Source organism: Macaca thibetana, chromosome 5, assembly GCF_024542745.1.
Source record: "Macaca thibetana thibetana isolate TM-01 chromosome 5, ASM2454274v1, whole genome shotgun sequence".
In the NCBI taxonomy this organism is placed as follows: domain Eukaryota; kingdom Metazoa; phylum Chordata; class Mammalia; order Primates; family Cercopithecidae; genus Macaca; species Macaca thibetana.
In genome coordinates, this window is record NC_065582.1 from 120,224,858 (window position 1) to 120,247,354 (window position 22,497).

The following is a 22,497-nucleotide window of genomic DNA, read 5'->3' on the forward strand; positions in this document are numbered from 1 at the left end:
TGGAAGAACATTCCACATTCATAGATAGGAAGAATCAATATTGTAAAAATGGCCATACTGCCCAAGACAATTTACAGATTTAATACCATCCCCATCAAGCTACCAATGACTTTCTTCACAGATTGGAAAAAACTACTTTAAAGTTAATATGGAACCATAAAAGAGCCTGCATTGCCAAGACAATCCTAAGCAAAAAGAACAAAGCTGGAGGCATCACACTACCTGACTTCAAGCTATACTACAAGGCTACAGTAACCAAAACAGCATGGTACTGGTACCAAAACAGAGATATAGACCAGTAGAACAGAACAGAGCCCTCAGAAATAATACCACACATCTACAACCATCTGAACTTTGACAAACCTGACAAAAACAAGAAATGGGGAAAGGATTCCCTATTTAATAAATGATGCTGGGAAAACTGGCTAGCCATATGTAGAAAGCTGAAACTGGATCCCTTCCTTACACCTTATACAAAAATTAATTCAAGATGGATTAATGACTTAAATATTAGATGTAAAACTATAAAAACCCTAGAAGAAAACCTGGGCAATACCATTCAGGATAGGCATGGGCAAGGACTTCATGTCTAAAACACCAAAAGCAACGGCAACAAAAGCCAAAATTGACAAATGGGATCTAATTAAACTAAAGAGCTTCTGCACAGCAAAAAAACCCCCCAAAAAACAAAAAACAAACAAACAAAAAAACTACCATCAGAGTGAACAGGCAACCTACAGAATGGGAGAAAATTTTTGCAATCTACTCATCTGACAAAGGGCTAATATCCAGAACCTACAAAGAACTCAAACAAATTTACAAGAAAAATACAACCCCATCAAAAAGTGGGCAAAGGATATGAACAGACACTTCTCAAAAGAAGACATTTATGCAGCCAACAGACACATGAAAAAATGCTCATCATCACTGGCCATCAGAGAAATGCAAATCAAAACCACAATGAGATACCATCTCACATCAGTTAGAATGGCGATCATTAAAAAGTCAGGAAACAACAGGTGCTAGAGAGGATGTGGAGAAATAGGAACACTTTTAAACCGTTGGTGGGACTGCAAACTGGTTCACCCATTTTGGAAGACAGTGGGGCAATTCCTCAAGGATCTATAACTAGAAATACCATTTGACCTAGCCATCCCATTACTGGGTATATATCCAAAGGATTATAAATCATGCTGCTATAAAGACACATGCACGTGTATGTTTATTGTGACATTATTCACAATAGCAGAGACTTGGAACCAACCCAGATGTCCATCAATGATAGACTGGATTAAGAAAATGTGGCACATAGACACCATAGAATACTATCCAGCCATAAAAAAGGATGAGTTCATGTCCTTTGTAGGGACATGGATGCAGCTGGAAACCATCATTCTCAGCAAACTATCGCAGGGACAAAAAACCAAACACCGCATGTTCTCTCTCGTAGGTGGGAATAGAACAATGAGAACACTTGGACACAGGAAGGGGAACATCACACACCGGGGCCTGTCGTAGGGTGGGGGAGGTGGGAGGGATAGCATTAGGAGATATACCTAATGTAAATGACGAGTTAATGGCTGCAGCAAACCAACATGGTACATGTATACATATGTAACAAACTTGCACGTTGTGCGCATGTACCCTAGAACTTAAAGTATAATAATAAAAAAAGAAAGATTTGAGCAGCCCCAACACTATCCCAAATGGGGACTTGGTGCAAATTATGAAAAGGTTCCCACAAGACACTTCCCTACCATCTGCCAAAATTGTTACAGTCACTGTCCTGATATACATTGTCTGGGATTTCCAAGCACCAGCCCCCCTCACCCCCGGCCAGGTGTGCAGCACAGCTGTAAATTCACATTTAGAGTGTGAAGCACAGCCAGCTGTAAATGACAGGAGGAAGTTCACACTCAAGAAGCAAGAATCAGGGCCTCAGGGAGGGAAGCTGCAGTCGGGTGGCCCGTAGCTGACAAGAGCGGCTCAGGCCCGTGGGAGCATGGCTGGTTAACTGGAACATAGAAAGGAGAGAGGAGTCAAGACGGGCCCCTTAGCCCCTGTCTAGGAATCAGTCCACCTCTCTGCAGAAGAGCTTGTGTTTTCCGATTTGGGTTATAACTTTGAGAGAGTAAGAAAAAAAGGCAACATGGGTTGATCAGCCTTGTATTAAGAATTTTCTTACCTAAGTAACTCAGGAATGGAAAATCAAATACTGTGTGTTCTCACTTGTAAGTGGGAGCTAAGCTAGGAGGACACAAAAATACACAGTGATAGTGGACTGTGGGGCCTGAGCGGGAGGAGGCTGGGAGGTGGCTGAGGGATGGAAGACTAAATACTGGGTACAGGGTACAATTGCTTGGGTGATAGTTGTGCCAATATCTCAGAATTTACTATAAAGAACTCATCCATGTAACCAAAAACCACCTGTACCCCTAAAACTACTGAAACTAAAAAGTAAACAATAAAAAAAGTTCTTAATGAAAAAAAAAAAAAAGAAAGAAAATGTGGCACATATACACCATGGAATACTATGCAGCCATAAAAAGGATAAGTTCATGTCCTTTGCAGGGACGTGGATGAAGCTGGTAACCATCATTCTCAGCAAACTACCGCAGGAACAGAAAACCAAACACCGCATGTTCTCATTCATAAGTGGGAGTTGAACAATGAGAACACATGGACACAAGGAGGCGAACGTCACACACCGGGCCTATTGGGGGCTAGGGGTCTAGGGGAGGGATAGCATTAGGAGAAATACCTAGTAGATGACGGGTTGATGGGTGCAGCAAACCACCATGGTACGTGTATACCTATGTAACAAACCTGCACATTCTGCACATGTATCCCAGAACTTAAAGTATAATAAAAACAAAAAGATTTTTAAAAAGTCAAAGATTGCATGTTCTCCCTTATACACGGTAGCTAAATAATGTGTACACATGGACAGAGAGAGTAGAATAATGGAGACATGGAAGGGTGGGAGGGGAATGAAGGATGAGAAATTACTTAAAGTGTACAGTGTACCCTATTCAGGTGAAGGCTATACTAAAAGCCCAGATTTCATAACAATGTAATACATCCATGTAATAAAACTGCACTTTTACCCCTTAAAACTATTATAAAAATTCCTTCACTCAGAGGAGGGAGGAGGAAATGCCACCAATCTTCATAGAACATGTGACATGTGAGCTATGCCTTGAAAGATGGGTAGGCCTTCTGGGTAAATGAAAAAATGGGAACAGAAGAGGCAGAAGTGCAAAGTGTGTTTGGTGAAAAGTAATTGGCCCAGTGTGGTGCTTATAGGAAAGCAGATGGAAAATAATCTAGAAAAATAAGGCTGGTCAAGATTATGGAAGACTTTGTGAGTAATGGGTTTGGACTCTTTCTTGGCCTTAGGGTATCAATGAGCTTTTTGAAATGAGGAGTTAAAGAAAAGCAGCAGTGGTTTAGAAAGGTTAATCTGGTGGCCCGGTTGGGCTGCAAGAGGCGAGAGTTATGAGGCAGGAGGTCTCATCGCGCAGACAAATTTATTAATCCATTAATGGGATATGAAGTGCCAAGGGCCATGTAGAGGCTGTGTGTGTGGAAAAGAAAGGGTTGAGGAAAATGTGGAAGATGAAGAATTAGGACCACTCCCTCATAGAGAATTCAGTGCCAGGGGCAAGAGTGGAAGTCCAAGATGAAACTTTGAAGATTGAGCTTCTGTGATCAGGGATTTAGTTATACTGGTCACATGACTAGACAATTTGAGTTGTTTTGAGACTTCAGTAACTGTCAGTATTTTTGTGTTAATTTCTCGCAGTCAGCTGTTAAGACGGGTCTCAGCTGAGCAAAGGTCTTGGGACTGGAAGTATTTTTTTTGAAGTCATTATCTTACAGGTAATATTTGAAGCTCTGAAAAAGAGTACTGGAAACCACTTATTTCACTGCCTTTGGATTAAAAAATACAGACCTTCAATATAAAATCTCTAGGCATATATGTAGACACACATGAATTTGATATAATAAAGAAGTTCTCATTACTATAGCCTTAGGTATCTAATAATAAGAGGAAACAGTTGGTAATTATGATTACATATATGTTATATAATTTATAATAATGTATATAACTTACAATATATATGCAATATTACATGTATATAATTTAGGAACCTATCAATTAATGTTTATAATCATATGATCATACCATTGCCATAAGTGAAATAATTTTACATGTGAGGCTAAAAACACAGAGAGTGATTTATGACCCAGGGAAAAAGAAACTTTTGTTTCATTTGTTTCATATTTGTAAACTGTGGCTTACAAATAGAAAAGAAAGAAATATTAAATTTGGTCTGTACTTCATTTACTAGTGCGTGCTAATTCTTAAAGCGTTACTGGTAATGAATGAAAACAACATAAATAATTACTCATGCTGGCTGCTTGGGTGTGTAGTTATTTAATAAGTTGGTAGAAGGACCACACCTACCACATTAAGCCATCAATCAGTAGCTGGTTATTTTAGGTACTTAGGGTATGCTATAATGAGACCAAGGTCAAAGGTTTAATTTTATATAGATTGTTCCAATTAGTTCACAGATATAGGCTCAACCCTTATTTTCATTTGCTATTTTGCAAATTTGTGCTCCTTTTTTTTTTTTTTTTTTTTTTTTTTAGCAAACACCCTTCCCTGCCAAAAATGGAAGGCAGTCTCTAATTAAAAAAGATGATCTTGGCACAAGCTACCCTACCTGTGGTGCTACACTGATCACCCACTAAGGACTTCATGCTGAGTGTCATACGCTTTTCTTGTGTGTGGCAACATCGTTTTTGCATATTTTAAGATTTTCTAGAATATTTAAATAAAAATTTCATAGTGAACATGTTTATTAGACATCCAGGATAGCCATGGGTATTTATTTTGTACTGTTTTGCCTCTTAATTTCTTGGTGCTGCATCAAGACACAACTTCCAGGAATTTCTAATGTGGTTCCGTATGTCCTTAAGTCTCTGACTTTATCTCTAACTTCACTCTGCCTCCATATCCTGTTCCAGACATCCTGGCCTCTCTGCTGCTCCTCAAGCACAGTAGGACCTCTCTACCTCTGGGACTTTGTGCTTGCTCTTCCTTCTGCCTGGAACGCTCTTACCTCAGGTTTTCACAGGTCTTGCTCCCTGGCCTCTCGTATGTCTTTGCTCAATTGTTGTCTTCTCAGTGAGACCTTGCTAAGTACCCTATTTAAAATTGCACCTCCTCTCTCTGCTTTATTATTATTATTTGCTTTATTATTTTGCAGTACACTTATAACTTTCTAATATACCCCACAATTTACTTATTTTGTTTGTTATCTGTCTCCCTCCACCAGTTAAGAAGCTCCATAAAGGTGAAGATTTTTATGTTCCTTCCTTTCTTCCTTCCTACCAATTCATTAATAATGCCTTTATTGTAAAAGACGGTGATCTCATTACTCTGGCTTCTGTATATTTAATACATTCAAGAACTGTTCCTAGGAAGGCATTGGCTAGGAGCAGGAATTGATTCTGGTATTGAAAAGTCTATAAAGGAAGGTGACGAATACCAAAGCCAAGAGTCTTTATTCATTAGTCAGACTAATTTGTAGCCTTTCCAGGGAAAGAACTTCTTGACTGCAGAAGACTTATTTAAAGAAATTCAGAGTGTTTCCCTTTCCAGTCAGAGCTGTGATACAGCTCTGCACTCATAATTTGCAAGGCAAGAATTTTCAGATGCTGTTTCTGATCCTCATATGCTATATATCTTATTTTAAACTGAGGAAGGAGATGGTATATCTGTATTGTCACTCTCATACCCCATCTTCTTCAAGCAATGGTATAGCTAGGAGGATGGTATAGACTGCTGAGTAGGGTTTCGAGAATGCTGCTGACACGTCAGGAAAGTTTGCCATGTTTTCCTTCACTCAGCATCTATCCCCATATTTAATAATAGGGTCAGCCTTGCATGATTATTAATAGATGTCTGAAGACTACTTGCCATTTCTGTGAAGAATCAGTTGAAGACTGAAAGACATGTTCTGATTACTGCTCTCTTACACTTAATATACACTACTTTGCTAAGGAAAGTAAACTTTTCTGGCATTTTACATCTGCCCAAAGTGTGGATTCTTGCTTCTATAATTCAGATTATGAAGCCTTTTCTGTCTGCAAATGAGCATGGTGATATTATGGTAGGGGTGGCACCATCTACAAAGGTGAGTCTGACAAAATGATTTGAAAACAACAGAACAAATGGAAAATTTTTTTCTGGAACTTTATGATGCTAAGATTTTGAGTAAATTTCTCTAGCAGTCACCAGATTTGCAAAGTAATGGGAGCAATACTTTATTGACTCTACTGGTGTTTAAGAACATGCACTGAGTGTTTGTAACCTGTTACCAAGAACCATAACAGAGAGAGCCCTGACGGGTTAGCTGTCTCCTTACTGATTAATGCTAGTCAGGGATAGCCCAGTATATACTGTAGAGGGCACTGCTGTTCAATGTTGATATTTTTTTCTGAGTTCTACAAAGTATAGTCATTGACAGAGCCATGAAGACCATACCAGTTTCAAAACAAGAAAAAACTATTTACAGACTTGCTTGCTTCCTTGCCTATTTCCCCCTAAAATGGCCAAAATAAAAATTTTCCCTGTTTGGATTTAGTTTCCAAATAGATATGTTTTCTTTCTCCTTTCTTTCATTCTTTCTTTTCATTTTCTTTCCTCTCCCCTGCTTTATTTTTAACTAAAGATGTCTTCTAACCTTTATTAGCACAAAATAATTTTGCCAGCTACCGCAAATTATAAAGAAATATTCATGACAGTTTAAATATGTGATATATTATTGTAAAAATGCTCTTTGGGAAATGAGTACTTGAATATCACATGTATTTGAATATCTTTGGGGATGATGAAAATATTTTGAAATTGGATTTTGGTGATGGTTGCACATCTCTGTACATATACTAGCAATCATTGAACCATAACACCTTAAACACATGAAGTTTCTGTTTTATAATTTTATTTCAATAAAGTGGTTAAAATTAAATTTATCTTTTAATGATTGTTAACTTAGTGGAATAATACAATTACCAAGTTTCCTGTGTGTAATTGACAATGAGGGTGGACTTAAACTTCCAGAACAGAAAAAGACTCAATAGCCCATTCAGTTCAGGTTTCAATGCTGTTTCCTAGGTAGCAATTGTTAGTGAGACATTGGAATACAGGAGTCTGTTAGTATTCGTGACAAACAATTTGTTACACATAATGGTTAAAACGCATCCGAGTTTTGAAATGATTTACTTCTTATGCAAATTAAACTACTTAATTCTAGGATAATGTTCTTCCCACTCATGTGCATTTTTTTTTTGTTTGTTTTTGTTTTCTGGGTGGAATTACAAATAGTGCATTGGGAATTGCTTTAAACCTGGTTGGACCCATGGAGATGTGTCACATATTTTCATCACTGTCATACGTCAGAGTGGAAAAAGGACTGGGAAAGCCTAGAGAAAAGTTCATGTTTAACCTCAAGATGCCAAATGACAAAAAGTCAATTGCTCTTTGCACATTTCTAATTCTATTTCTTCTTTTCCTTCTGTAGCCTGAACTGATGAAACAGCAGTGTTTCCCAAACTTATCAAAGCACAGAAACATTTATTTTGGAAATACCTAGCATTTCGAGGAGCACAGTATTCCTGGAACTCAGGAATGTGCTGCTCTGTGAGTTCTAACTTGCCAAGGCATTCAGTGTTTCTGCAGGAGAGGAATGGGGAAATCTATTGCACACTCAGGTTAGAGACATGTTTATTCGTCTTTAAATACACAAGGAAATGTCTTACTGTACCCCTCTCTTCCATTTTGGGAATCTGGGAGACTAAGCTTGTAACTTGTAGCTTGTAGCATGAATGATGGAGTAGAATAAATAGGAAAGAAATATATCATTAAATGCACAGGTTAGATAAATAATTATTAATAAAGAGCCTAAAGAAAGAAAGATGACATTTCAGCACATATTGGGTGAAATAAGTTGTTTAGTCCAGCACTTCTCAATTTTTAGTGGATATGTGAATTGCCAATTAAAATGCAAATTTTAAATTAGTGAATCTGGGTTGGACCTGAGTCTGCATTTCCAACAAGCTCCCAGGTAACGTAAATGCTATTGGTCCAAAGACTATGTTTTGTGTAGCAAGGGTTCTAGATACAATTACATTAGACATGATCAGAGAAAAGTGGAGTGATTGTACTGAAGGCATAATAGATCCTTCTCTATTTCCTAAAGCCCAAGTAAATAGGCAATCCTCTTTGCTATAGGATTATTATGAAATGTTCAAAACCTGAACTTATTGCTTCATCAAAATATACTGACCCTATTATAGAACTACAGTCATGAAACATATAACAACATCTTTGTCAATCACAGATCACATGTATGGCAGTGGTCCCATACAATTGTTATACACATTTTTACTGTACCTTTTCTATGTTTAGATATATGTAGATACACAAATATTTACTACTGTGTTACAATTGCCTATGGTATTCAGTACAGTAATGTGCTATACAGGTCTGTAGCCAAGGAGTAATAGACTGCATAGCCTAGGTGTGTAGTAGGTTATATCATCTAGGTGTATCTAAGTATACTCTACGATGCCTGCATCAGGACAAAATTGCCTAACGATGCATTTCTCAGAATGTTTCCCTGTCAAGTAATGCATGACTGGTGGATCCATGTTTGCTTCCTGTAGGATATAAATCAGTGAAGGATTTAGAAGTTCCTATACATAGCTCAGTGTGATCTGATTTTTAATGTTCAATAGAAAGTGTCAAGATATTCTCCACCCATCATTATCTCTACAAAATGTGTCCCAAAGAGGTGAGAAATTTGGTACATTACACTCTAAAGGAGTTCATGGCAGTGTTTTTTGCTCCAAATGTAGGCATCCTCCAATGTTTGATTTTATTTTTATAGATAGACCTAAACCATAACATTGGTTACAATGTTAAAAATGTTGGGGATGGGAGTGAGGAGGTGAGAAGGGAGGCACTGTGAATGATGGAGTAGAATAAGTAAGAAAGAAATATATCATTAAATGCAGAGGTTAAATAAATAAAAATCTGTTAATAAAGAGCCTAAAGAAAGAAAGATGACATTTCAACATATATTGGGTGAAATAAGTCAGAGGGGATGATAGAGTAGGGAATCCAGAAATTTACTGAAATTATTTTCTCACAGCAACTGGTTGAGGGTCATTTAGTAGAGAGGAGTAGATACTGGAATCAGAGCCTCATTTGTATTCATCATGGTTCATTCTATTTAACCATATGTACTAAATCATAATTGTTCTCACAGAAAAAAAGGTGACTTTTAGTGAATCATGGACCAAACCTGAGATTAGTTCTTTGAAATGTGCTTGAGTAATATTTAGTTGCATCAATATATTTTTAAAAACAATATCTTGCATTCAATCCCTTCTGAATTTAATCCTACTGGCTTTTTGCCCAGATTGTCTTCAGAAGCAGAGGAAAGAATCAAGCTTCTCAGTTTTATTTTCCCAGGATGATTTTGTGTTATAATGAAATGAACAGAGTTCCAAGGTCTATGGAATGAATACTTTTGATGCCTATACAATGTGTTCCTCAGAGCTTATGAAAACTGCTGCATATATATTCTCTTATCCAGGGAGGCAGTATGCATACTGGCAGGGTGAGAGGGGAAAGCTGTTGTAATCAGAAAAAGCTGCTCGACAGGAGGCAAATCCCTTCTTTGGATTTCAGTTTTCTTCCTTGTCATTGAATGAAGACTCAGCAAGTTTCTTCATCACCTTCACACTGTTCTCTTTATCCTCCCTTCTTAACAAGAAGGTTCCTTCTTCCTTCCCATGGCTAGCCCATGGATAGATCCTCCCACCACTCCTACACACTCTCAATCTTTGCAAGTACTTTATTCCCCTGGAAGGTCTGTTTGCTCGTATAGTTATTACCTGTCTCTGCATCCACAACCTGTCCCTACAAATAAACTGCTCCGTGAGAGAGACAGCACAGGATAACAGCTGAGGGCACAGACCCTGAGACTGGACTAATTGGGTTCAAATCCCATTTCTGCCATTTATTTGCTGTGTGAACCTGGGAAGTCACCTAACTCCTCAATTTCCTTGTTTGCAAAATGGAAGTGACAGTAGTACTTACCTCCTTGTTGTTATGAGCACAATGAATTAAAAATGTGTTAACACAACTCAAATAATGTCTGGCATTTGGCCCTATGTCAGTGCTTGGTAAATCAAATAAACGAAAGCAAGCACGGACTGTGATTTCTTTTCTGCTGTATCTCCCAAAGTGTTTAATGATCTCTTCGTTAAGTGAATCTGTACAGTAAAAGGATAGGTTAGATGATGGAAGGAAGGCTCTGTCTACTTTGTGAATCTCACCATGGAATCTAATACTGGCACAAAGAGTCACATAAAAAAGGGATTTTTTTCTGTCTCCTGAACAAATGTACTTGTTTATTCTTTTTCTTCTCTTTTTATATAAAGATTACTATGAAACACTAGTCCTGTCCAGAGGCCTGTGTTTTTAATTACTACACAGGCAGTGCAGAAAGGTAATATATTACAATAGTAATAACCATGAGTTTTATAATCAGACAGACCCATGTGATCACTGGGAAGTAATAAAACCTCTCTGAGCCTTAGTTTCCTCATTCATAAAATGGAGATAGCCACATGCCTCAGAGGGTTGTGAAGAATAACTGAGATGCTATTTATAAAGTACTTAGATTGTGTTGTATGTTCAATAAGTTATAAATTTGTTAGTCTTTCTACATGTAGAACCTAACTTTGGCTAAAAATAATACATTTTAAAAAAACATGCAATAGAATATATACATTTTATTTTTATTTTAAAATATTTAATTGACAAATGCAATTTTATATATTCAAGGTGTACGACATGATATATTTTTATAATAACATTTTATAAGATCGATAGCATTTTGCGGAATCATAGAATGTTAGCAAAGGAAGAGAGTTTCAAAAATATCCACTCTGACTTTGTGATTATGCAGATAAATAAACTGATCTGCAGTGAGATTAAGTGGTACTACAGAGAGGCCAGCATTTGGACCTCTTGACGTTTTTGTCTGTGCTTTTTTTCTGAAGCCTTATTGTTTTTTGCAGCCCAAGACATGGTGGGTGCTCTGTTGTACAGTGCTTATTGAATGAATGCTGGAAAAACTAATAGCTATTAAGTACTTACTGCAATATTCTGCCAAGCACTTAGGACATTTTTTTAAATGGCCAAATAATTGTCCTTCCCTTAAAGTACTCATGTCTTACTGAAGAAGGATATTACATAGCCCCTTTGCAGCATTTCCCACCCTTGAATACCCCTTTTTATTGAAACACTCTTTTTCTTTTGATTTCCATGATTTCATACTCTTTTTTCTTTCTGGCCCCATCTCCTCTTTAAGTATCTTTTGGTTGTGAGTAGGGTATGGAGGAAACAATACTGACTGCTGGGGTGTGGTAACTTGAAACTGGCCATAGGTGTGAGGATTCATTCTATTGTTCTCTGTACTTTGGTATATCTTTAAAGTATTCTATAATAAAAAGGTTTTTTTTTTTTTTTTTTAAATCTTTTGCTAGTTGCATCTCCTCTAGTCAACCTAAGTATCTGGTGTTGCTCCATGCTCTATCCTGGGTGTTCTCCTTTCTCTCTAGTTGATCTCATTCAGTCAGTTTCAATTACCATCTAAGCCAATGGTTCTTGAATTTTTGTGAGTAAGAATTACTTGAAAACTTGGAAAAAATGCAAATTCCTGTACTGAATCCAATACCCACCCAGACTATTTCAGTAGGTCTGGTCTTGTGTCTCAGAGTTCTGCATTTTATACAAGTAGCATGGGCGATTCAGAAAGAGATAAACCAAAAATTACACCTGAGAAACACTGATCTGTACATGATTTCCAGACTACAATATCCAGCTGCATCTTTCACATATCTCTATTCAGTGCTTAGATTTCAGCATTTGCAAAGCTGAACTGATCATCATCTTTCTGATTTTCACAACCTTCTTTTGCCCCGTCAAAGAGACCCTTTTCTGGCATTTTCTTTCTCAGTAAATGATGTCAAAATTCACCAAGTTACTCATGTGAAAAACCTGAAAATCATACTCGACACCTCTCTCATCCTTCACATCCAATTGAATGTCAAATCTGGTTCTTTTGACTTCTTAGACATATCTCAAGTTGTATTGCCACTCCCACCACTTTATCCAAGCCATGTTTATCCTTTTTCTGAAATACTGAACGAGCCTCCAACTAGTCTCCCTTCATCAAAAGATATCTCCTTTCTCCATATCGTTCTCTATATGAAGCTAAAATGATCTTTTAAAAACCATCATGGCATATGTATACCTTTGTAACAAACCTGCACATTCTGCACATGTACCCCAGAACTTAGAGCATAATTTAAAAAAAGACCTAAAACTGGGTAATTCATAAAGAAAAAAGATTCTAATGTAATAACATATCTGCCCTGCTACATCTTTAACAATTTTGTGTTTCTCTGAGGATGTAATCCCAAATCCTAAACATGGTCTTCAAAAAGCAACATGATCTGTTTCTTGCCTGCCTTTAAGTTTCTGCTTAAACAATGCTTCCTCAGAGAAGTCTTCCGTGAGCTTCTAGACTGGTTTCGTTTTCACTATTATGATACTTATTTCAGTGTCGTCGTATTAAACAAATCATAATGAAATTATATATTTCCATGTTAATCACTGGAACGGTTGTCTTTTGAATGGGAAGGTCTGTGGTTTTCAGTAAAGACTACATTTTGCCCTACTGAGATTTTCACTGAGTAAATGTTTTCGATGAAGGTTGTTTCCATTTATCTTAATTACCCAAAGTCCTTAAACTTTTCTTGATAGCACCACCAAAACTATAATCAGATAGGTATTCGCTTGCCTAATGTATTTTAGTGTTTGTCTTCTCAGCAAGCACCATGAGAACAAGGTCTGGGCCTTTTTGTTCCAGTGCTGTACACCTAGCACCTACCAGTTCTTCACTCAAATTGGACACTCAATGAATGAATAAATGAATGAATTATAATATAAGGAGTAATTGGCTGGGTGCAGTGGCTCATGCCTGTAATCCCAGCACTTTGGGAGGCCAGGGCAGGCAGAGCATGAGATCATGAGGTCAAGAATTTGAGACCAGCCTGACCAACATGGTGAAACCTCGTCTCTACTAAAAATACAAAAATTGGCCAGGTGTGGTGGCATGTGCCTATAATTCCGGTTATAAGGAGGCTGAGGAAGGAGAATCACTTGAATCCGGGAGGCAGAGGTTGCAGTGAGCCGAGATTGCGTCACTGCACTCTAGCCTTGGCGACAGAGGGAGACTCTTGTCTCAAAACATGTCTATATATATGGAGTAATTATATATATCATAAAAGATGTATAAGTATAAATAAAGCACTAAGGTATTTAGGATTCAAAATGGTTTATTTTGCCATATATTAAAAGTTGCTTTGAAGTGACAGTATTTTGTGTTTTCCAGTGAATGATAGTGGACTTAAGGGATCATTATCTATCCTAGGGAATCATTAGCTTATGTAATATTGAAAACCATGAGACTGATGGAATCACACAGAATGTAAGAAGAAAAGCACTTAAACTCTGGGGGACAGGAAAATGGGTAGAATCTAGTAACAGAAACTGAGAAAATTTGACCCATGGGATAGGCAAAAAAAAAAAAAAAAAAGGAAAGAATGGTGTTTTGGAAGCTCTGTGAAGATCACGTTTCAAGAAAAGAATGGTCTCTGGTGGAGTGATTATGGAAACTCACTGATATCTGACCACTGGATTTTGCAATGTGGAGCAAGACAAGAGCTATTTCAGAGCTGTGAAGATCAGAAACTATTGCACTGGGAAAAGGGAGGATGCGTTAAAGATAAAAATGCATACACCATTTGACTCAGAAAATCTATTTCTAGGAACATAGCCAAGAGAAACTCTTGCATGTTTGTACCATTGGACCTGTGTAAGAATATTCAGTGCTACATTATCTGTAATGGCAATATACTAGAAAAGTAAATATTTAAGTTATAGGACAGTCTTACAACGAAATATTATATAGCTATGAACACGAATAAGTGATGCACACTTTATTGTATATAATATATAATATTGTTCTCATTTATATGATTTTCAAAAGCAGGTAGAATTAAACCATAAGTTTTTTAGGAATATATCTATGAATGGTAAAACCATGAAGAAAATGAAAGAAATTAAGATACCATGCCACGTAACAGTTACATCGTGAAAAGTGTGGAAAGGTCAGTTAGTAGACAGGAAGTGCCCACGGGGTCTTCTAAGATACTGGTGATGCTGTTTTTATTAATAGATGTCTCGTACCCAGAGGTTCATTTTTTAAAATTAGAATTTATACATGATATGTTTAATAATAAAAAGTTAAAAAGCAAAAGGAGATAATGGAGGAAGAAAATAAAAATAGAGGCAATAGGTTTAGACAGATCTTTAGAATAGTTTTGCTTTTAAGAGCAGGAGATGAGAAATGAGGCAATAGCTGGACAGGGGATATGGGCCAAGGGAGGGATTTTTTAAAAATTGGGGATAGTATGGCATGTCTTTGTGCTGACAAATATTCAGCAGAGAAGGAAACATCACATCTTAATTTATTCTTGCACTATTAAACTCAGGTAGATATCTTGGCTAAGAAGTAAGCTTGTCAGAATAAAAACTTGTCTAATTTAGAAAAAATATACTTGGTGGCTTTTGTTTATTTATAATTTTTAATCTTTTTTTTTTTTGAGATAGGTTTTTGCTCCATTACCCCAGCTGGAGTGCAGTGGCATGATCATGGCTCACTGCAACACTGAACTTCTGGACTCAAGTGATCCTCCTACTTCGGACTTCAGGGAATACACAGAATACATGCACCATCATGCCCATCAATGACTTATTGCTCCACTGCCTTGAACCCTGAGTGCATGTATTATTTTATTAATCATTGATACACTTGTTAAAACCTCTGGCAAATGGATATTGTAAACATTCCATAGAATCTGCTTTTACTTTCTGCTGAATGACTCATCAGTATAAACTTTTCCAAAGTCCATTTTATTTACAACTATCTTAGGCAGTTATCCAATTAATGACTTTAGACTTGGGATGGTGCTTTTATTTTATATGTCATGAGCACACACTAAAGCTAGAGAAAGAATACTCCCCCAAACTGTGAAATCATGCCAAGTCTTCTTTGCTCAAAAGAATGGGATCCTTCAAATGGGAGCAATACCTTTTACGAAATTGGATTGGATAACAACCTAAATTGGGTAACTTTAGGTTCCCTTACAACAGTAGATATTGATTCCCTTCCTCATGACTTATTTTAGGGGTGCCAGTCATAGCTATTGGGGAGTTGCAGTAGCGTAAGAATTAGGTAAGTAATGAATTACTGAGAAAATAGATTGGGAGTGCCTTCTGGAAGACACGTTGGCAGTGGCATTGGATAATTTGCTAGAAAATATATAATCCCAGATGACTTACTGCAGCTCATCCTCCTGTGTGGAGGACTTACTGCGGGCCCATCCCACACCATCATTAGAAAAACATTTGGGCTAAATGCAGCAGCTGCTTTAGCATGTGGCCCAAGATTTTATAGGCAACAACTTGTACTTTAGATGCACTATTTTGGGCTTCATGACTGTAAATATAAATTGGTGTCCACCTGTCTAATTTCTATGAAGAAATATATTCTTTGCCTAATGATTTACAATTTATTAAGCATGTTTTTCTAAGTTCCTATAGCAGTTCAAAAACCAGGATTGAAACAACAGGCAGAATTTGGAATGCATTTTTGACAGCGATGGCTCTTCCCCCCCAACTTTTGTCTCAGGTTCTTTTGGACTGTTGGGAGGCAGGACATCTGATTGTCTTTGGCATGTCTCTGCAGTCAGTTAATCATGTCTTGAGAAAAGGGAAGAAATGGAAATAAGATTTGTTTGGTAGGAGGACTCCTGCTAAGACTTGTCTGTCCCTGAGCTGAGATATGCTCATTTACCTTAAATCTTTCCATAAACTACATTCTGAATTCCAGTTTATAAATCTTTATCCTATTTCCCAAACCTCATCTCTCACTTTCTATGTAATCTGGTGGGCACAGATGTTCCCTTGGTGAACCTGAGAAAATCTAAAGTGACCAAGGATCTGAAATGAGTAACACAGCTGTTCTGGTTCCTGGGCCCTGTGGTGGGATTTCCTTCTCCAAAGAAGGGAAGAGGGTAGACAAAGAAAGGAGCGTTTCATCTTGCAGCAGCTTGGAAGAGAGCTAGGAGTTTAATTTTTATAAAAAAGCAATCAAACCATCCAAGGCAGCCCATTTTCAACCAAAAGTATTTCAGAATTACCTGAAGACTTATCTAAAATTATGCCAAAATTACCTAGAATTACCTAAAAAAAGTATATTGTACAATTTAATTTCCCTTCCGTTATATAATATAAACACCTAGCTACTATTTATTAGTAGTAGGTACAGACTCTTAAAGAGACAAAATATTCCAAAAAGTGTGATCCTTAGAAACCAAAATTCCACAGGAGAATTCTTTGTAATTGGCAAGGTTGGCTCTGATTGAGTGGCAAATTTCCTGTATGATGGATCAACTTAGAAATTTGATTGATTCAAAGCCTTCTGAAATTGTACAGCTCTTTCAGGATTTGTGTTATTTACATGTCTTCTTTTATTATTTTCGTTGAATGATGTTTTGATATACACTTGGCTGCTTATAAGGGCAATATTTTAAAATCAGAGCAATTTCTTTAAAATTAAAATATTTCTGCAAAATACATTTTAAAATGCACTATATTACCCAAAGAATATTACACTGTTATAGATGGTTTAAGAATAATAAAAAATATAATTCATAAACTCACTGCTTTAGTATAACAAACCTGATAAATGTTCTATGTTCTTTATTAGACTTTCTCCCATGCACAGCTTTACAAAGTAGTAGTTGATAAGTAAACATGATTTTGTGATTTGTTATTTTTTTTTCACGTAAAATGAGAACAAACTCAGTATGCAAATTATTTCATAGTTTTTTTTTTTTTTTTGAGACGGAGTCTCGCTCTGTCGCCCAGGCTGGAGTGCAGTGGCGCGATCTCAGCTCACTGCAAGCTCCGCCTCCCGGGTTCACGCCATTCTCCCGCCTCAGCCTCCCGAGTAGCTGGGACTACAGGCGCCCACCACCGCGCCCGGCTAGTTTTTTGTATTTTTAGTAGAGACAGGGTTTCACCGTGTTAGCCAGGATGGTCTCGATCTCCTGACCTCGTGATCCGCCCGTCTCGGCCTCCCAAAGTGCTGGGATTACAGGCTTGAGACACCGCGCCCGGCCACTTCATAGGTTTTTAAGCTACTTTAATAAATGTCTTGTATCTATTACATGAATATGAAATAATTTTATTTCTTCTATCATTGGAAGCTTAGACAGCTATCCACTTTTCACTCATATATATATTCAAGTGCATATAATTGTATATATACTTTTATTATTTAAAATGGTTTGACTTTTGATTGAATTTTCCAGTGTTCAGGAGATTTAAAATAAATTCAACTACACTTATTATAGCCAACACATTGTTCATGTTTTTGTTGATCCTTTCAGCATGACTCACCAGTATCATGTTTTTCTGTAAATAATATACATATATATACACTTAAGTGCACATATAAACATACCAAGTTATATAATTATTTCATTGTTTTGAGATTTTTAACGTGTGACTTGATTATCCCACAAATTTTTGCTTTCTTTATGTGAAAGTATATGAAAATACTTATTCATTAACTAAAAAGAAAACCAGAGAGATATTATTTTTTCTTAAATATTAGCAACAAATTTCCTGAAAATAATTCCATGACTACATACGAAGTACAAAAATACTGTCTTTACTTTCTAAAAGTGTACTTTAGGATTTATGGCATATTTATTTAATAACTAGCAATAAAACTGTAATGGAAGTCAAAATACAGAATCCTCAAAAAGTTCTAAACAACAGAAGAATTATTTACAGATTGCAATTTTAAAATCCACATACCACTTTTTAAAATGTTGCACATGGGAAAGGAAACCACTTCCTTATTTAAAGATACGTTGTCATAACGCTAAGCTGAATTTTTGTGGTTATTTGTTTTATAAAAAATTCAGTTAAGCAACTATGTACCTTATGGAAATAATATCACATATTATCTAAACAATATCTAAGAGTTTCAATGAAGTTTTCAGAGAAGTAACTGGAAGACTGCTAGACACAGTCAAAATTTCCTAAGCTTCTTTATATTTTTCCCATACTGTAAGATATAGTAAAACTTTTAAAGCTACAAAGACAAAAACAGGACTTACCTATACATTTTAATCCTTAATGAAGAGGCTCCTTTTTCTGCCTACTCAACTGCTTTGAGATTCCCACTCAAATGAATGACTCTCATGTATTATGTGTGATCTATAGTTGAAGACAAAGGAGGAAATCTCATGTAATTAAAATCTAACTTGTTAAACAAGTTTGAGGGAATCAGCAAACCAATAGTATGACTTGTGGAAGGTAATTAAAAATAGACAGGGAATTTCACAAATTAGTAAAAAATTTATTTATTCTGGTAAATTGAGATTAAACACAATTACAGTTGACAGGTATTTTGTGAAAGCCCGTGACTACTTCACAATTGTAGAATCACTTTTAGTTCAAGAGGATTTGACACTTCTTTTGCTCGTGTTATCATACTGTCATATACCTCATACCTCGCCACAGCCAGCCAAGAACTATCAGAATATACTTTCCATACATTAATGGGGACTACCTCTGAATTCCCTCATCTCTATGATTAAAGGCTGTTTTTCTCATAATATATGAAACAGAGCAGTAATTGAGTAAGTGCACAAAGTAAGACTAGCAAACAGAATAGTTGGAACTAAAATCCACTTTGTCTTTTTCCAAACATGATCATTTGAAAAAAGTATTCTAACACACTACTACTAGAAGAGGAGCAGATGGAAGAAGACAGTATGAGTGTGTAGGGGGTTAGGGTAAAGATGGAGAGCTCAAGAAAGCAGGCAAGACTAGCATGGAGGGGAAAAAGGGCATTTCTGTCTAACATTGCAAAGCAGGATACAAATTTGGAAGGTTATACTGGGGTTACTTTGTGAGAACTAATGAATGCTAAAGAATTGGAACTTGTAATAGAATTATTACAATATTATTATTATTACAATATGAATTCTAGTCTTAGCTTTTTCACCAACTAATTGTGTAGCTTAAGGGAAAAAATTTACTTATTTCTCCATGAGTCACATGTATCTACTAAGAAAATGGGAAGTTGAATCAGGAGGTCTTAAAGGACTCTTTCAATTATAAAATTCTTTGACTTCATCTTGTAAAGCACTGACCACTAATGGTTAAATTCACTCCAGTACTGCAACTTCAGATGTGTTCAATTATTTGACTTTTTAAAATATAATGTGCAAAGCAAACAACAAAGACAGGAATAAGTGGTTACTCTCTACCCTTCCCAAATATATTTTTTACATACTGTATCTCATGACTGACATTCTGCCATTTTTTTAGCAATAAATAAATAAATATAACAAGATTTAAATGTTTAAAAAATAAACTTACATAAACAAAACATTTTTAAATTTTACATGTTAATTTCAAGTACCTTTAAATATAGTTATATCATGGTATATAATTTTGTGTTATGCTTTTTATACTTAATATTATTTCACAAACATATCGGTATTACTAATTTTTATTTTTAGTAGCTATATATTTATAACTTTGTAGTTTTATATAATTTAAAACTCACAAGATTCATCCTTTATTAGCAGTTCTAATGGCTGCATTTTAAAGGTAAATCATATTACATTAAATGGACTTATCATAAAGTACCAAAGTTATCTTCTAATGTGAAGTATTGAGATATTTTCTATTTTTTTAAATTGTAGATGATTCTTTGAATGACTACCTTCACAAACATAGTTTTTCTTTGTCATCCTACAGTTGAATTTTTCTTCAGAATAAACTGAAGAGGCTTATTGAGCCAAGTAATTTAAATATTTTAATGGCTTATAAAATTTTACTTTTGGTTTAATAATTTTTACTAGGATTTAAAGTGTTATCTTCTGTTTTTTGTTTACAGAAAATTTCTCTAATTATGCATGCTCTTTCTTGTATGTCTTTTTATTTCCTGGAATGCTCAGCAGCAAACACCTTTTTACCAAAGGTACTTACTCAACATATGTTGTTTAGATGTCTCGTAATTAACATATTAGCGCAAATCCCAGTGCTCTATTACTATTCACAACAGAACTTGGGGATGAGTCGGGGGAAAGGTATGGGGAAAATTGGATTCAGTCTGAAAGTGACTTCCCGCATGATGAGCTCAACACAGAAAGGGAGGTGGGGCAGGAAATTATGGTTTGTGAGGCAAAGGAATTGTTCATAACAGGGACCAGTTTAAAGATGTTGACTCTTCATCTTTAGATCCTCAGGGAGTGGCAGGATAGGCCTTGACCTATTCTCTTTTTAAGAGATTGCATGAATGAGAAATGATTATACAAAAAATATAAAAGTAGTCTGCCTTCTGGTTACAGGCTGATTTCATTCTTCTGGTTGAACAGTCACAAAACCAAGGCAGCTAGACTGAGAAGGAATGACAGGAACAGTTTTCAGGGACATAGTAGAGATCACTTATATTTCTGGAAGATGAACTATGTTACGTAAGAACTATTAAGACTGGTTATTTTGCCTGCTGATGGGGAGACGGTGTGGTTAAGAGATCCATGAAATCTTAAACTCTGGGCATATTTCCCTATAAATGTGTATTAACACACTTGGTTTAGAAGGAAGTATGAATCATTCAATGGGACCGTCATAACAATATTAGCAGGAAAAAACAACCAAAAAGCAGATGACCTAAGAAGGTGTGGGCCAGTAGTGTTTTTTTGAATTTGAAGTTTGTTTAGTCATCAAGTCCAGGAAAGCACAGTCATAAGGCTATGGTAGGCTATATATTTGTCATGACCTCCCTCACAGAGTTATTGCAGAAAAAGAAAAAAGAATGGATGTGCTCACCATAAGAAAGCTATAAATGTTATTTAAATACAAGTATTTATATTTATTATAAATGTAAATTTTAAAATTGGGTAATAATTGGATTTTGCTAGTGTGGCTAAATGTAATTTTGTGGCTTATGACTTGCAGGTAGTTGGAGGCAAAGGTACAAGTACATTCTACCATGTTTCAAAGGCATTTGTCTATTTAGAAGGCATGATGTAATGGAAACAGTATTCTCTTTGGAGTTAGAATACACTTTAAGTAAAATATTGACTCTTCTTTTTACTACCCCGCAAGGTCAGGAAAAGTTATTTATCTCTGTAAGCCTCAGAGTTTTTTTTAACATGTGAAAATTGGGTTAAAATACCATTCTCATAGAGTTGCGAAAACTAAATTTAGTCAAATCAAATGAAATGAACTAATAAATGTAAAGCACTTGTCATGTTCAGTTTGCAGGGTACTTGTTCTCATGGCTGTGTGTGTGTGTGTGTGTGTGTGTGTGTGTGTGTTTGTAGGGGTCATAATCTCTAAGGAGTGGAGACCTCATACAATTTGAAACTGATCCTGGATGTTTCCAAAATACTGCCCCTGCTTAGATTGGCATGTTCTTTTGCTTCTACAAATCAGTCTTATTCCTAAAGCATTCATACAGACATGGTTTAAGAAATCCAACACTCATTACAAACTGTGATGGCTTTCATGTTGACAGTCAGTTATTTTCTTGTGTTTTCCACAAGTAATTTTTTTTTTTACGTGCACTTAACCATAGGAGGCCAAAGAAACATCTTGACTAGAGGCATTCTTTAATCTTGTTAAAGGAAGACGTGTGTATCCTTTACCCCTCTCCTAAGTTTTCTGCATCGTCCCCTTTGAGCTGCATAGAGTTGTTTTCTTATATGGAGAGTAAATTTCACTTTCCTGCATGCATTCACATATTTTACTCTTGTAATTTTTCTCGACATTGAGAAACGCAATCAGAGCAAATAAATCTAATACATTTAGCATGCAACATCATACATCATTTCACATACTGGATGGTCTGACTGATAAACTCTGTTATTAAAGAGATACTACTATTAGTACATTATAAATTTATGAATTAGTACATTATAAATTTATGACTATTGGTCTTAGCTGGCCCTTCAGTACTGCCTAACAATACAGCTAGGTTTCCCTGGTCAATGTCAAGCTAGGGTTTATTAAAACCACTTCAAATCTTTCTACTCTTCCCCAGTATGTATGTTCCGTTCCTTATTCACTGCACTTGCTTTCAGCAGATGACTTACCTTTCCACTATTGGAAAAACAAAAGAGAAGCCTTCAGATGGACACTCCCTTCACTTCCTGCTATCATGTCTACAGATCTGTACCCATCTG

The 22,497-nt window shown here is 36.2% G+C and overlaps 1 protein-coding gene across 1 annotated transcript in view; it reads right to left on the reverse strand.

Annotated features, from left to right (window-relative positions):
* The window catches only part of TMPRSS11D (transmembrane serine protease 11D), a 62,297-nt gene extending 43,809 nt beyond the window's left edge, over nucleotides 1-18,488 (reverse strand). The window contains exon 1 of the mRNA XM_050790010.1: nucleotides 18,412-18,488. Within this exon, the coding sequence (XP_050645967.1) occupies nucleotides 18,412-18,419 (8 nt within the window). The 5' untranslated portion in view covers nucleotides 18,420-18,488. The remainder of the gene's footprint in view (nucleotides 1-18,411) is intronic.
* Between the last annotated feature and the right edge of the window lie 4,009 nt (nucleotides 18,489-22,497).